General features: G+C 35.7%; 1 protein-coding gene across 14 annotated transcripts in view; it reads right to left on the bottom strand.

The window, feature by feature from the left end:
• The window catches only part of HDAC4 (histone deacetylase 4), a 76,740-nt gene that overhangs the window by 28,780 nt on the left and 33,867 nt on the right, over positions 1 to 14,093 (bottom strand). For 13 of the 14 annotated variants that reach the window (XM_017616611.1, XM_017616620.1, XM_017616615.1 and 10 more), the window contains one exon: positions 7,468 to 7,583. In XM_017616611.1, the coding sequence (XP_017472100.1) occupies positions 7,468 to 7,583 (116 nt within the window). Of the gene's footprint in view, positions 1 to 7,467; positions 7,584 to 8,590; positions 8,596 to 14,093 lie in introns of those variants that run through there. The other variant, XM_017616618.1, reaches the window with a different exon arrangement.

Here is a 14,093-nt window from a genome sequence, read left to right as displayed (position 1 = left end):
GCTAGATTTTTGAGAAACTTCAAACTTACGCTTTGTTGTACCAAAATTGAATTGGCTATAAAACTCCATACTAAGAATTTTTCTATAAAATCTGATTATAAGTTGCAGATTTATTGAATTTTCTTGAGTTTTGCAAAAAGTTTATGACCTTTATTAAAAAAAAAATAGCAACAGATATTAGAATAAAAAACTTTTGTCCGGCATTGTATGTAAGTAAATAGTCAGTTTTCTGAAAGCATTCTAAATGAAAAATGTTTTTTTTTTTTATTAGAAAATAATATGGACTGATATAAAAAATCATTTTTTATTTAAATTGCTAGTCAAGGCGAATTCGTACTAGAAGGTGGTAGCGGTAGCCCAAAAACAAAGGCACACACTAACAAATTATACGCCCATTGACAATTACAACAAATCAAAAGAACAACAAACACATCAATTTGACAAGCAGTACAAATTCGCCTTGAAATCAGCAGTTCTGGTAGCACTACATTTTATGAATTCGCCTCGTTTCTGGTGAAAGCGGCAGATTAAATTTTTTTTAAATGTCTTCGTTATTATCATCGGTCATACCTCTTTGCCTATAGATTATGTATTTTCTTAGCTGGGGACTATTTATTTCGATGGTCTTCTAAATTTTGAAGGTCATACACTTCTCCTTAGTGTGTGGATATTTGAATCGACATACATACATATGCTAAGCGTGTAGTTTTTCTACGCATTTTTTATTGTTGTATTTTTGTGCCGATCTAAGTTCTTTTAATGTCCAGTAATAAATGTGAATTACGACCTCATGAGTGCGAGACAAATTTTTTGATATTTTGAAAACGTTTTTGGAAATTTCGTTCGTGTGGGCGTTTCATAAGTGCGTGTAAACAAATGTGAGTCAAGCCATATCGACAATGATGAATAATAAGTATATATGTATGTATGGTATGTATGTATGCACATTATGACTTCCTGCCAGTTCAATATTTACATTAGGCATGGCTAATTTTTCCCATTCAAACTATGTGTCAATTGAAGTTACATAACATAGTTTTGAAGATGAAAAATTAACTCTATTGATAGTTTGCTAAAGTAATATGTATGCATAATTAAATCATCGATGTAGTAGCCATGGCCGCTGTAGCCGAATGGTTAAAAGTGCGTACCACTAAGCTCAGTTAGTCTAAACTTAACTTAATTGAACTTACCATAAGAATTCATCAATGATTACTCAAGATGCCAACTTAAGCCAGAAGTAAAAATATTTTGTTTTCTGAATTTTCTTTTTCAGCTGCTGGGCAATTCACCGCCGCGAAAATGCCACATCAAAAGAATTAATGCGAAAAAAGTTTGCGATTATTTTTAAGAAATGAAAAAACAAAAGACTAGAAAAAGTCTCTCAGCGCTCTCAATTTCCGTAAGTCCGTAACTTAAGAATCTAAAATCTACAGGTTCTTGAGTTTCTTAGGGTAAGTTCAGTTTTAAACAACCCCAACATTGTTATAACAAGTTGGCCAAAATATTAAGTTAAGTTAAGTTACGTAAATTACGTCTAGACAAACTGAGCTTTAGCGACCACGCCAAAAATTTTTTTCTAACAGCGGTCGCGCCCTCGGCAGACAATGAACGGTAAATTTCCGTGGGTATTTCCACATTGGAAAATTAATTTGAGGTGGTACCAGCTCCGATACTACTGAGGAATGCTCTAGCATGCGCAATCATTCTGTAGACGCAAATTTTCGGCACACTTTGAGGGGAAGTTCGGACACAAACTCTCGACCTGAGTAAATTTTTTAATTTATATTATGCGCCAAATAGGAATTGCGAAGACGCGTTGGAGAAGTTGGTCGACATGTTTAGCACTGCAGGAACACTCAAGAGTAGTAGAGGTAAGCCACCCTGGTGATGGTGGGCGGCTGAGCTCTTTCTCTCTCTCTTTCTGGATGATCGTAACCTAACCTGGGCGACAAACTCGTGCAAACCCTTCAAGTCGCCGGCATTCGATGGCATAAAACCTGCGCAGCTGCAATAGGCTCAGGAGGTGTCGTGCAACTGGCCGGCTCCTATTTATCCGAACTGCGTAAGGACGGGGTACATCCCAAGGTTCGGCGGGTCGTCAGGGTTACTTACAACCAAAACGCCGTTAAGGGCTCTCATGCTTCCCCTAAGAGCTTTAGGAGGAATATTATGCAGTAGGGGCCTTCCTCGACATCGGGGGTTCTTTCAACAATGTCGCGACGGAGATAATAGTCAAGTATATTTATAAAGTGCAGGTTGAAACGAACCTAATAAGGCTCACTTATAGCTTACTTCGCGGCAGAACTGTCACGGCGGAATGAGGGAAGTTATAATAACCTCCGATACCTAGGCGGCCAACGGAGCGCTGTACACTGTGGTGGTGCGCTCAAAATCGGTAATGAAACGTCTGATTTCTCTACCAACCGGCGAGTACTTCCTTATCAAGCTCGTTTTGGGGCCGGGACACAGTGATATTGCGGGTAACAGCTCGGCTGACGACTTGCCAAGAAAAGGCACCCTTGAAGCGTTATCATAGGGTATAGACCAGCTGGGGATGCTTCTGATCCCCCGCTGTAGTAAAAAGCTCCATATTAACGCGGTAAGGTTGGGAATCTTACTTCATACCTTTTGTATTAGCTGTCAAGTGGATGATGAGGTGGAATCCACTTAGCACTTTCCATTAGGCTGTCCAGCCTTCGCGAGACAAAGATGGAAACATTTTGCCTATTGATATTAATGGTACTCGTTCAGTATTTGTGGTATCACACAGAACAATTTCTTACAGCGTCGTCAGAATGAGTACTTGTACGTTAATACCGGAAGGAAGTGGCATACTTAAGGTAGAGAGCCGCCACAATATTGAGTTTTTAAACAAAAATCAGCTGTTCTCTGCGGCCGCCGTTTGGCGGACTTGAGTCTAGGGATGCCAATCTGGCATTCTCCACTGCCAGTTTCATCTTTGAGCGTCAAAGTATGTCCCTTGTACTGGGCAGCCACTACAACGTAAAATACTTAGGTAGTGAACTTCTTGTAAGTGCGATATGAAAAAGAAAAGCCTACCCCGATTATCGCTGCATCCGCACAAAACGTTATGCCTGAGGTCTGTAGACCATAGCATATGTAGCTTAAAATTGTTTCGAAATGGTTGCAAAAATAAATAGTTATTTTAAGGGAGGTTATATGCACATGTGCCGGAGATAAGGCTAAAATAACTGAAGGAGTAGAAATGACAGATATAACAAAATGTGAATCGAATCAGTGCAGCAGCTAAAAGTTCAATTTATAGCTTTTACACTGACTACATATTTGATACACATATGTACATATTATTGGGAACACCATACATCGTTGATGTAAAACATGTGCAATGTGGTACACACAAAAGTACATACACATATGATCAGATGATATATAAAAATACTACATATCAGTCCCGTATCCGTGGCGAGCCCTAACTTACCGAGTCGCCTGTTTGTTCACTCGCGCCAGCTTGCTCTGACCGTGCACCGATACTGGCGCGCACATACATACATATGTAAGTATAGCATCCATCCGAACTTTATTTTTAGCCTATTCGCCGTTTTATTTAGAAATGCGCAAAATACACATTTTCGTAGAGACAATAAATAGACTCATTAAGTTGTACATATTTATATTTAGAATCTCTGTGAGAGTGATAGGTTGGAGGAGAGCTGGTTTATGAGCCAAAAATAATACAACGGCTGCCGAAGAAAGCCTTTGCTTTTAACATTGCTGTTGCTTGCCTCTAACTACATATTGCTGAGATGCCGTTGTCGATGGGTATGGTGGTGCTGGTTGGTATTGATGCAATTGCCTTGGAGGCTGAGGCTGAGACTTGGGATCAATATAAATAGTGTCGCTTTTGCTGTGCTTAACACCANCAATTGCCTTGGAGGCTGAGGCTGAGACTTGGGATCAATATAAATAGTGTTGCTTTTGCTGTGCTTAACACCAACGCATTTTCTACGCATTTATTTCGCACGCTAGTTCAGATGCAATGAAATTGAATTAATGGAGTTTAGTCCTATGGCCATACAAACATACAAATATACCAAATGCATATGCTATTGAAGTAGATATTTTTATTTCAATATATTTTTACAGAATTGTATACTAACAGATGTCCGAGCGAAATTAGCATTTACTATACCATTTTGAATGCCAAATTTATGTAAATCGCTTTTTGTAACAAAGTTTCATTAGTTTATAATGTAAATAAATAGATTTTATAGGAATTTATTGACATATGTGCATTAGACCGTACCAACTTACAGGCACACAAAAGAAAGTTCGCCGTCACCATTGAGTCTGACGCTTTACTCAGAATTGCAGCGGACGACGGTAAAGCGGTCGTCGGTCAACCGCTGCAAAAATTAAAACGCACAAAGGCATACGGAATGGCTCATAATTGCGGCGGAAGCGTTTCTATCGCCCACGTTTTTCGGTTGATTTACATTTATTTATATTTTTACCGCCCAGCGGGGTTGATTGTAGTAATTTTTATTATTTTCACAAGTTTGGCAATATTTTTATCCATTTTTATTTCCAGCAAGTATATATATCGATGGTCCTCTGAAATAACGACCCAATTGAGGATTAAAACTCGTACTACTATTAAGTGGCTCCTTTTCTAATTCATGTCTAATCTGTACTAACTACTGTAGTAATCTTTACTACTTACTTTAGTAACGATAAGAAATGGATTAGACACGGATTAGTGACATGAGCCACTTAACAGGAGTAAGGGATTTTATTTTTTTGAATTGTGAATTGTGTCCTTATTGCAGAGGACCATCGTACGCACGTACCAAAAAAATATTTAATTTTAATGACAATTTTCAAATCAAAACAACTGACGGAAACCGTCGTGCACCGCAATTGTGTTTACTCTCGCGGATTTCACTGCGGCAACTATACAGCTGTTCATTTGCCGCCGACCGCTGCAATTCTGGGTAGAGCTTAAATTATGTATTTTTCCGTGGCAATCTCAAAAAAAAAATGTTTGCCGAGCCTGTTAATAACATTTTTTAAATAAACAGTGGTATTGGAATAATCGAAATACTTCCAAAAGTTTAATAATTTTTGGCAAGCGTTTATTTGGTGACATTAGGGTGGTATGAACTGAGATCTGGTGACCAAGTACTAGAGCGGGGTACTTAAGGTTAATGAACCTTGGAACAAAAAAGACATCGACATATCATACTTTACTGTAAATAACGAAAAATAAACGTTCAACCAAAAAAAAATTTTAACCAAGCTTGCTCCCCGAACTTTTCTTTCTGGTACACTCTAATGTACTAAGCATGCATGAAATTTTCATTAATATAATTCTGTAAATGTGGCCGATGTAGTGTACCTGTATTATTCCGCAGGACCAAGGTTCGAGCCTTATTTCCGACCAGCATATAAAATAAAAGAGAAACAAGTTTTTTCTAATAGCGGTTTCCCCTCGGCAGGCAATGGCAAACCTTCGAGTATATTTTGTAGGGCCCTGCCCTTTGTGTGACAACATCAGGGCGCACGCCTTATATTATTCAGGAAGATTTTGAATTTGCCGCTATTTGTGACGTGAAATTGGCAACTAAAAAATGGTGTATAGCTGATAGTTTAGGAATACATACTACGTGAGAGATCCAGCAAATTTGCTACTGGACTCTCACACCTGCTCTAGTCAGCAAATCGACATACGCGAGGACACACATTTCCTGCTCAAGACGTAGCGCTGCCGAAGAAATAGTCGAATTTCAGCGAGACCGAAAGAACAATAGGTCCGAGGAGAAAGGTCACTCCGTTGCAGAGAAAGAAGATGCCGCCATTAAGCGAGACATATTTTCCGAAATACAAAAAGAGAGGCCGAAATATGTAAGTGCGAAGAGCTTAACATTGTGACCTACAGGAAAAGCGCCAGAAAATGTGCGGTTTGCGGAAGGTTTCAGAACTAACTACTGTAAGAACAGCCACGGCGACCAAGTGATCGATGCCCACAACATATCTAAACTATGGAGGGAACATTTCTTTGGGTTTTACCCAACTTGGGGCCGTTTTCTGAAGAAACCTTTAACTTTAAAGCTCACTTTATATTTAAAGGCTGGATTAAAAATAAAGCTATGTCCAAAGTTAAGCATTGCTATTATCGGTTTTTGAGGTATGTATGTTTCTGGGTTGCAAACCAATTTAAAACCGATAATAAAATGCTTAACTTTAGGCACCATCATAAATTTTAATGCAACCTTTAAATATAAAGTGAGCTTTAAAGTTACAGGTTACTTGAGAAAACGGCCCTTAATGAGATAAACTTATATAATAAGCGTCCTTAAATTTCGAAATATCGAAGTCTCAGCATTTCTGAAATTTACCGTTATATGATAAGTGTCGTAATTTTAGTCCGATTTTATGTGGCAAGTATGATAATTATACCGAGTTTGGTACAAATTTATGCAACGGTTACCGAGTAACACGTATGTGGTCATAAGTTGGCCTTGCCACGCCCATTTTCCAAAAATTTGCTATAGATGGACTTCTTGCTAAAGAATAATTGCAAACATCAATTTTAAAAAAACTTTGCTTCAGTAGTTACTGGTTTAAGTATCAAAGATTTCGTTTATCTTTAAATTACCATTATATAAAATGTGGCCATGGTGATCGTCCGATTTTAAAAATTTTCAGCCCTTTGATATGTTTTACCAGGTCCAACAACTTCGTTAAATTTAGCAGAAATTGGTGAAGCGATTACAGAGATATACACATCTAATCACAAGTGGGCGTGGCTACACCCATTTTCTAAAAATGTATATAAAATCATTATTTTATTATTTAGAGATAATTTTAGATATCAATTTTGAGTAAATAAGCTTCGCAGTTGTCGTATTTCTGAAAGCTACCGTTATATGTTAGGTAGGCGTGGTTATCGTCCGATTTTCAACACCATCCGTCCTACGCTCAAAGTAGTACGCGTAGCAAGTTTCGTTACGATATCTCAATTCTTATTCGAATTATCGAACGGAAAGACAGTCACGGCTTAGTCGATTTCTTTTTTCACTCTGAGCATTTATCTATATCCATCTTGATTCGTTTCGCATGTTACAAACAACCGTTATGTAAAAAAAGTTATAATACCCTTGTGCACAAATGTGCTCGGGTATAAATACTCTTTGCAGGAAAAAAGCTTCCATGTAAATATGTATAGGTATTTTATATAACTCTGAATTGACTCAAAATATTTTGGTGGGTAGCATAACCGGAATTTTCATAGCGGCACCTTAATATGTAAGTCATTTCGCCAATTTATGTACTAAAAGGAAGTTACAATTCAAAAAATTTTAAAATGCAGAGAATAGAGATGCATATTTTCTTCTCATGCGAAAAAATCAAAATCTTTTTGAGATGAGAAATTTTTTTTGTAAATAAACAATATGGTGAAAAAGTGCATATTCAAATACATACCTCCAATATCTGTTGATCTATGTCTGTTGCGTTTGGTTGCATTGGCTTGTATTCAAGAGAAATTGTTCCCGATGTTATATGTAAATGTTCATCATTTCCGGCTTCGCGCGCAATATCTGCAAAAGAGTAAATATACAATGAAAAACACGGTAATGGGAGAGCAAAATTGTGAATCATATTTTTATCTACAACAATACATTTACATACATACATATGTATACTTGAATAAATGTTTATGATCCATAGAAAAACCACAAGAAAGAATGAATGAGCGTACACAGTGATTTAATAAAATTTTGGATGTGTATTTTGTTTTGATATTTGGCAATCTTTTTTGGCAACTACATAAAACTATAATGCAAATTGTACGCAAGGGTTTACATACATACATACATATGTATGTAGATATTACGTATGCATATATGTATATAATTACATATTTATAAAAATGAATGCATCAAGTTTTCTTCGAATTATGACCAATGTACTATTTTTTGAGGTAACCATTTTTAAGTACCGCCATTAAAAATTAAAGTCAAGCAAGGATATGTGACACTTGAATAGATGTGAATCTTTTTTCGCTCTTTAAAGTTGTTTTCTTAGTAAGCAGTATTCAAATTAAACTGCAATTTTCTGTTGACAAAGCGGATACTGCAATTTCTCAGACTGTAGGAGATAATAAGGTTAAATTAGAGAGCCCAAAATCCACTGATACTAAAAATTTTATTCGAGACAATTTCTCGTGTGATTTGCATCAAGGATCGAGAACGCGTTCCAGTTTTGATTTAGTTCTGCATGAGAACAAAATATAATATCAAGAACGTTGCCAAAAAAGAGCCAAATGGGAACAAAAGTATTGAGAGCAGTTTGGACGGGAACAGAATGACAACAAAAGGTTCGAGAACGTTTCTGTAAAGAACAAAATGCGAACAAAACTCTCGGGAACGTTCTCAAGAAGAACAAAAGGAGAACAAATGCATCGTCAATGTTTACAAGGAGGATCAAATTTGAACAAAAGACTGGGAAACGTTCTTCTGGAGAGCAAAAGGAGAATACAAGTTTTGAGACCTTAACGTTAAGAATGAGAGAGGCGTGTTGTGATGAAATTCGTTTCAGTGAGAACCATGATTGTTAATTGGAAGCCAGAGGAAAGCTGGGTCATTTCAACTTCCAGATCGTTTATGATTAGGGTACACTGTCCATTTATGGAACAATTTTTAATTTTCTGTGCATGAAAAGTTCGTGTCTTAAGTCTTTTGTTAACTTTATTTGCATAGCTGTGTCTCAGTTCTTTTTTGATTAATTTTAATATTCAAATATTTGAAGCTAAAATAACGCTATGAGAAAAATTTTGTTCTCGCTTCTTTTCTTCGCGAATAGTTCAGAGAAGATATGTTCACGCTTCGTTCTCTGTCACAAAAGTTCCTGAAAGTCAAGTTCCCAAATTGTTCTTCGAGAGAAAGTTCCTAAGACTTTTGTTCCCGTTTTGTTCTTTGCCCAAAACGTTCCGGAGACTTTTGTCCCCATTTTGTTCTTATAAAATTCCCATTGAGAACGTTCTCGACAGTTTTTTTCTCGTTTCGGTTTTGGTTTTGATGCGTTTTTGGGAACAAAACTACGAGTACGAAATTTAGTTTCGATCATTCCTTTTGTTCTCGGTCCCTGATGTATGTATATTAGACCGTACCGCAAAAAAAGTTCACCAATACGAAAACAAGTAATTTTTTGGCCGAACGTGGGGACGCGTTCTTTACATTTTTTGTCATATCTTCGGTATCGGATTTTAAAGTATGATATATCGGGGTTCTTGTATCGAGAAAACAATTTTTGTTTGTTCCAAAAGTTTAGTGACCTCAATTATCCCGTCCTAGTACGTACCCACCAGATCTCAGTTCCTACCACTATAACGAGTCACCCTAATGTCAAAAATCATTGAACTTTTGCTGTGGAAGTATTTCAATCCCAAGGCAATTTCAATTTTTTTCCGCATGTAGGTTGCTTATGTTCCGGCAAAGAAAAATTTTGAAATTGCCTTCCAAAAATATTTCAGACTCAGGGATGTATGTACTTCGAACTTTGTTTTGTTTGTTTGTAAGGTGGTACCGGTCTAATGCACATGCGTATACACGTCGTTTATAATTCGCTTTTTAATTAGGTCATAATTATAAGAAATTATTATTGAATGCGTGAAAATTAAAATCGCGACAATCGCGTAAAAACTTTCAGTATCAGAACCAATTTGCTTGAAGTAATTTGGCGATTTCTTTCCTTGACCACAACGATAGGCTACCGTGAAGCATCATTCAATGTTATCAAACGTTCACAGTAAAGTGCAATTTAGTCACTGCATTTATTTTGAGTCACCGCATTTATAAAGGGTGTCCTATTTATGTAGTTTTTTTTCGGTGTTATGGAAAAACAGCAATTTGCATTTTGGTAGAATCCTCATTATCAAACTTCTCCGCCGCCTAAGCCAGTAGTCATACCCACTGAGCAAAGTTCGTCACGTAAACTGTTGTTGCTTTATCCACTTTTTTTCCATGTGTTCAGCCAACTACAATGAAGCACAGCTATTCCGCTGCTATTTACACTTATTATATGGTTTTTGATTTTGTTGATTTTTGTTAATAATTCTATTTTTAGAATGTAAGCTATGTATATCTTCTACCAAAATGTAAATTGTTGTTTTTCCATATAATTGTTCATTAAACACGGCCTCGAGTTCAATAAAATTCTTGAATATATTTGTTATAACGCCATAAATAACAAAAACAAATAACTTAAGGACGCACACACCTTAAAGTTAAACATTCTAAGAATAGAATTATTAACAAAAATCAACAAAAACAACAAACACATGATAAAGTGTAAATAGCAGCGGAATAGCTTCGCTTGATTGCAGTTGGCTTAACACGTGGAAAAAAGTGGATAAAGCAACAACAGTTTACGTGACGAACTTTGCTCAGTGGGTAGACTACGGCTTAGGCGGTTGGGGTCGTTGGATCGAATCCCAGTTGAATAAGTCTGATGAGATGTGGTGATCTCCGAAATAGCAGCTACAACTTCTACCAAAATGTAAATTGTTGTTTTTCCGTAAAATTTGTCATCAAAAACGGCTTCAAGCTCAATAAAATTGTTGAATTTTGTACATAAAATTTTTTTCAAAAGTGCTTTCCTTGACAGTAAAGTTACCTCTAACACCCTTTTAATACAAGGTTAAAGAATAACACTTAGAAAAAAAAAAACAATACTAGAATTTAAGTAAAGATGAGTACGTGCATAGATAACAATAACAAAATTTTCATACTCTGAGAAAAGAGGCTAGCTACGTTAACTAAATATCGTAGGTACTTCTCAACACATGGTTATAGTTACCAAATCTTGTGTTGCGCGAAATATATTTAGCTGACTCTTTTTTCAAATGGTGAAAACTTTTGATTCAACTAACCGCCTGTGAAAGTTGAACTGTGTAAACGCCTTTTAGCCTTATAGTTCATTTCCACCAAGTCTTAACTGCAGTTTATGCCTATTGAAACAAGGAGATTACAACTCGAAGGAGGTAATTCCTCCTACTAATGACAAGCAAACGAAAGGAGAAAAGCAAACACTAAGAAATAAACCTTGCCGCTCACCCCATGTTGAAATTCTTGGAAATTATCTGAGCTCTAACTGCAGTTAAGCCTCTAGTGGAAATAGTCTATTAATCAATAATATTTAATAAAGCTTTCCCACGACACCCCAATAACGTAGTTCGCTCTCTCATTCGTCATTCGTCATCCAATTACCCTTCGAATTACGTAATTCGCCATACAAAATTTTTAGAGCGAATTACCTCATTTGATGGCAATTCAGATCCAATTACCATGCGAATTACGAACAAATTTTTATCGGAAATTTATCGAAACCAGTTCACAAATCAAAACTGGCACTTTTTCTGAGTACGAAAAGTAAAGTTTATACATGTGTACATGGCCAATTTAATACGGAAGCTTATAAATTTTTAGCAATAACTTACATTTAAATTTTGAAGCGAAGAAAAAAAAAACAAAACGCAGTGATGAAGAACTGTCAAATCGAATTAAGAACGTGCCCGTGGGAATGGAGTAATTCTCGATCGTAATTGGAGGAGCGAACAAAGTATTCACGGCGCCGTGGGTTTCCGGGAAATTTTGTCACTTATTTTTATTACTTTAAACGAGTATATATATATAAGTCTTATAATTATTTAACGCTGTGTACTATTAACTTGTTTGACTAGTGTTTAGAGAAACTTTGAATTCTTAATTTATTCGTTATTTATGTGTTAAAATAAATATAAAAAGAAAAAACATTGTGTTTGTGTGGAGAATTTGTCCTCCTGGAATGTAAAAAAATTCTGGTCACCTTAATAAATGGCGTATAGCATAAAATGAAAATTATTATTTTTTTGTTTTAATTTGGCCAATATCAACTTTTTTAACGAAAAGTATTTGCGACTATTTAAACAGCAGTATATTTTTAACACAAGGTTTCGATTCCACCCTTTTATCGTTCCTAAGTGCAAAATCTTGCGAAATTATACTAGAACCGGTTTATTGTTTACACTCTTACGGTCTGCTATGTAATTTTTTCTAATTTGTTTATTTTGCCACTTTTGTTGTTATACACATTTTCTATGTAGTATTAATGCAAACGTGCACTTAATTCATATACAGTACCAGGCACTTGCATAGCGCAGCTGTTTGATCCTCGATATTGACAATTTTTCTTTTGTTTATTTAATAACTATTACCTTGTTTTAAAAATGTAGCATACTCTAAAACAAATACCATGAAAATCCGATTTTATAAAATAATTTGCGCCTGGGCCGCGCTATCGAAGTGAAATTTCTCTTGAGCTATTTCCATAGTTCTGAAAGCTGTATGTTTCGATGTGCTAAGCTTGATATAACATAAGACTGAATTGAGTGATTTTAAATTGATCAAATCACAAATTAAAAAATCAATTTTATTGTGATTTGATTCGCCGAGCTGAGCGTAGATAATTTTCATATATATTGGCTCATAATTTGCCTTTTTAGTTAAAAAAAAAAATAAAATAATGCATAACAGTAGCCTATAATCGCGTCCTGCAACTATACTACATATTTAGCATCAATAAAATATTAGCAACGCAAACATTTTCCATATTTCTTTTATAACATTCTAAGCTCTTTTTTTGGTGTACGTTAGTTCAATTTTGTTTTGAAAATAGGACTCCTGAAGGGTTCAAAAAAATTATTCGTCGGATAATTTCAGAGAGTCCTTGAAGAAACCAAAAGCAAACAAGTAAGAAAGTCTAAGTTCGGGCGGAGCCGAACATTAAATACCCGGCGCAAGTATTAAATATATTTCTTCACCTTTCCGAAACCTACCGCTAGATGGTAAGCCGGGGTGTATCAATTTTGAGTAAATTGGCGTCCTTCAATTTCGAAATATTGAAGTTTCAAGCATTTCTGAAATTTACCGTTATATGAAAAGCGGCCGTAATTTTAGTCCGATTTCAATAACTTTCAACGCTTTGCTTTCATGTGGCAAGCACAATAACCACACCGAGTTTGGTACAAATTGGTAGAACGGTTACCGATATACATATATGTGATCATAAGTGGGCGGTGCCCCGCCNCTGATCATTTATGTATACATTTGTCTATATCTATCTCGATTCGTTTTGGCTGTTACAAACAACCGTTATGTGAACAAAATTAATATACCCTTGTGCACAAGTGCGCTCGGGTATAAAAAGGACCAAAAATTTAAAATAAGATGTTTGATGACAAAGATATATGTACTTCTAAGTCAATAAAAATCAGAAACTTATTAGGCCAATATTTCAAAAAAATAACGTAATAGAACTAAACTGAGAATACATTCACATTTGAATACTATTTCATGGCCTTATACACTGCCGGAACAAAGTATTGGCACAGCAAATTTTTCACACAAAAATTGTTATTCAAATATTTTTCCGCCAACTTCGTATAAAAACATGGTACATTCTACAACAAAAAAACATAAGAATATAATTCCTAAACTTTATGCAAAACTCGCGAAAATTCAACAAATTTTCATGCAAATTTTCACCTTTTTATCAGATTTTTTAGAATTTTTTGAATATGCAGATTTTTAGGCTTCATAAGGAAATGTGGTGATTTCCGAATTACCTATCACTATTTTTTTTAAATTGTTGTGGCTTTTCCACAATAGTTTTCCATTAAAAATGGCCACATAAATTTTAAAAGCTACTTGAAAAAACAGTTCTAAGACAATTTTCTCAGTTCAGATACTGCAATAAGTGCTCTTTATTATTTGGGAAAGAAAACCGAAGTAGATTTTGTATAAAGCGGAGTAGCGTAGTAAATTTCTAAATTTCGTCAAAAATCGGAGCAAATCTACTACGATCGTAGTGAAGTTCTAACTCTGGAAGTGAGTTTGAATTGAGGGGAGTTGCAGTGGCTTAAGGTGAGATGAAAAAGGGATGAGATGAGGTTAGGTAAATTGAGGTGAGTAACATAACATAATATAACACATCTTAAGCACTGGTTATACGTACATTGTACTGCAGCGCATAACATGAGTACTGTCACATATCGAATCTGTTTAATGAGT

This window comes from Rhagoletis zephyria, unplaced genomic scaffold (genome assembly GCF_001687245.7).
Source record: "Rhagoletis zephyria isolate East Lansing unplaced genomic scaffold, Rhagoletis_zephyria_1.1 Rzeph_scaffold_01233, whole genome shotgun sequence".
NCBI lineage: Eukaryota > Metazoa > Arthropoda > Insecta > Diptera > Tephritidae > Rhagoletis > Rhagoletis zephyria.
This window is presented reverse-complemented; position numbering and strand designations above follow the sequence as displayed.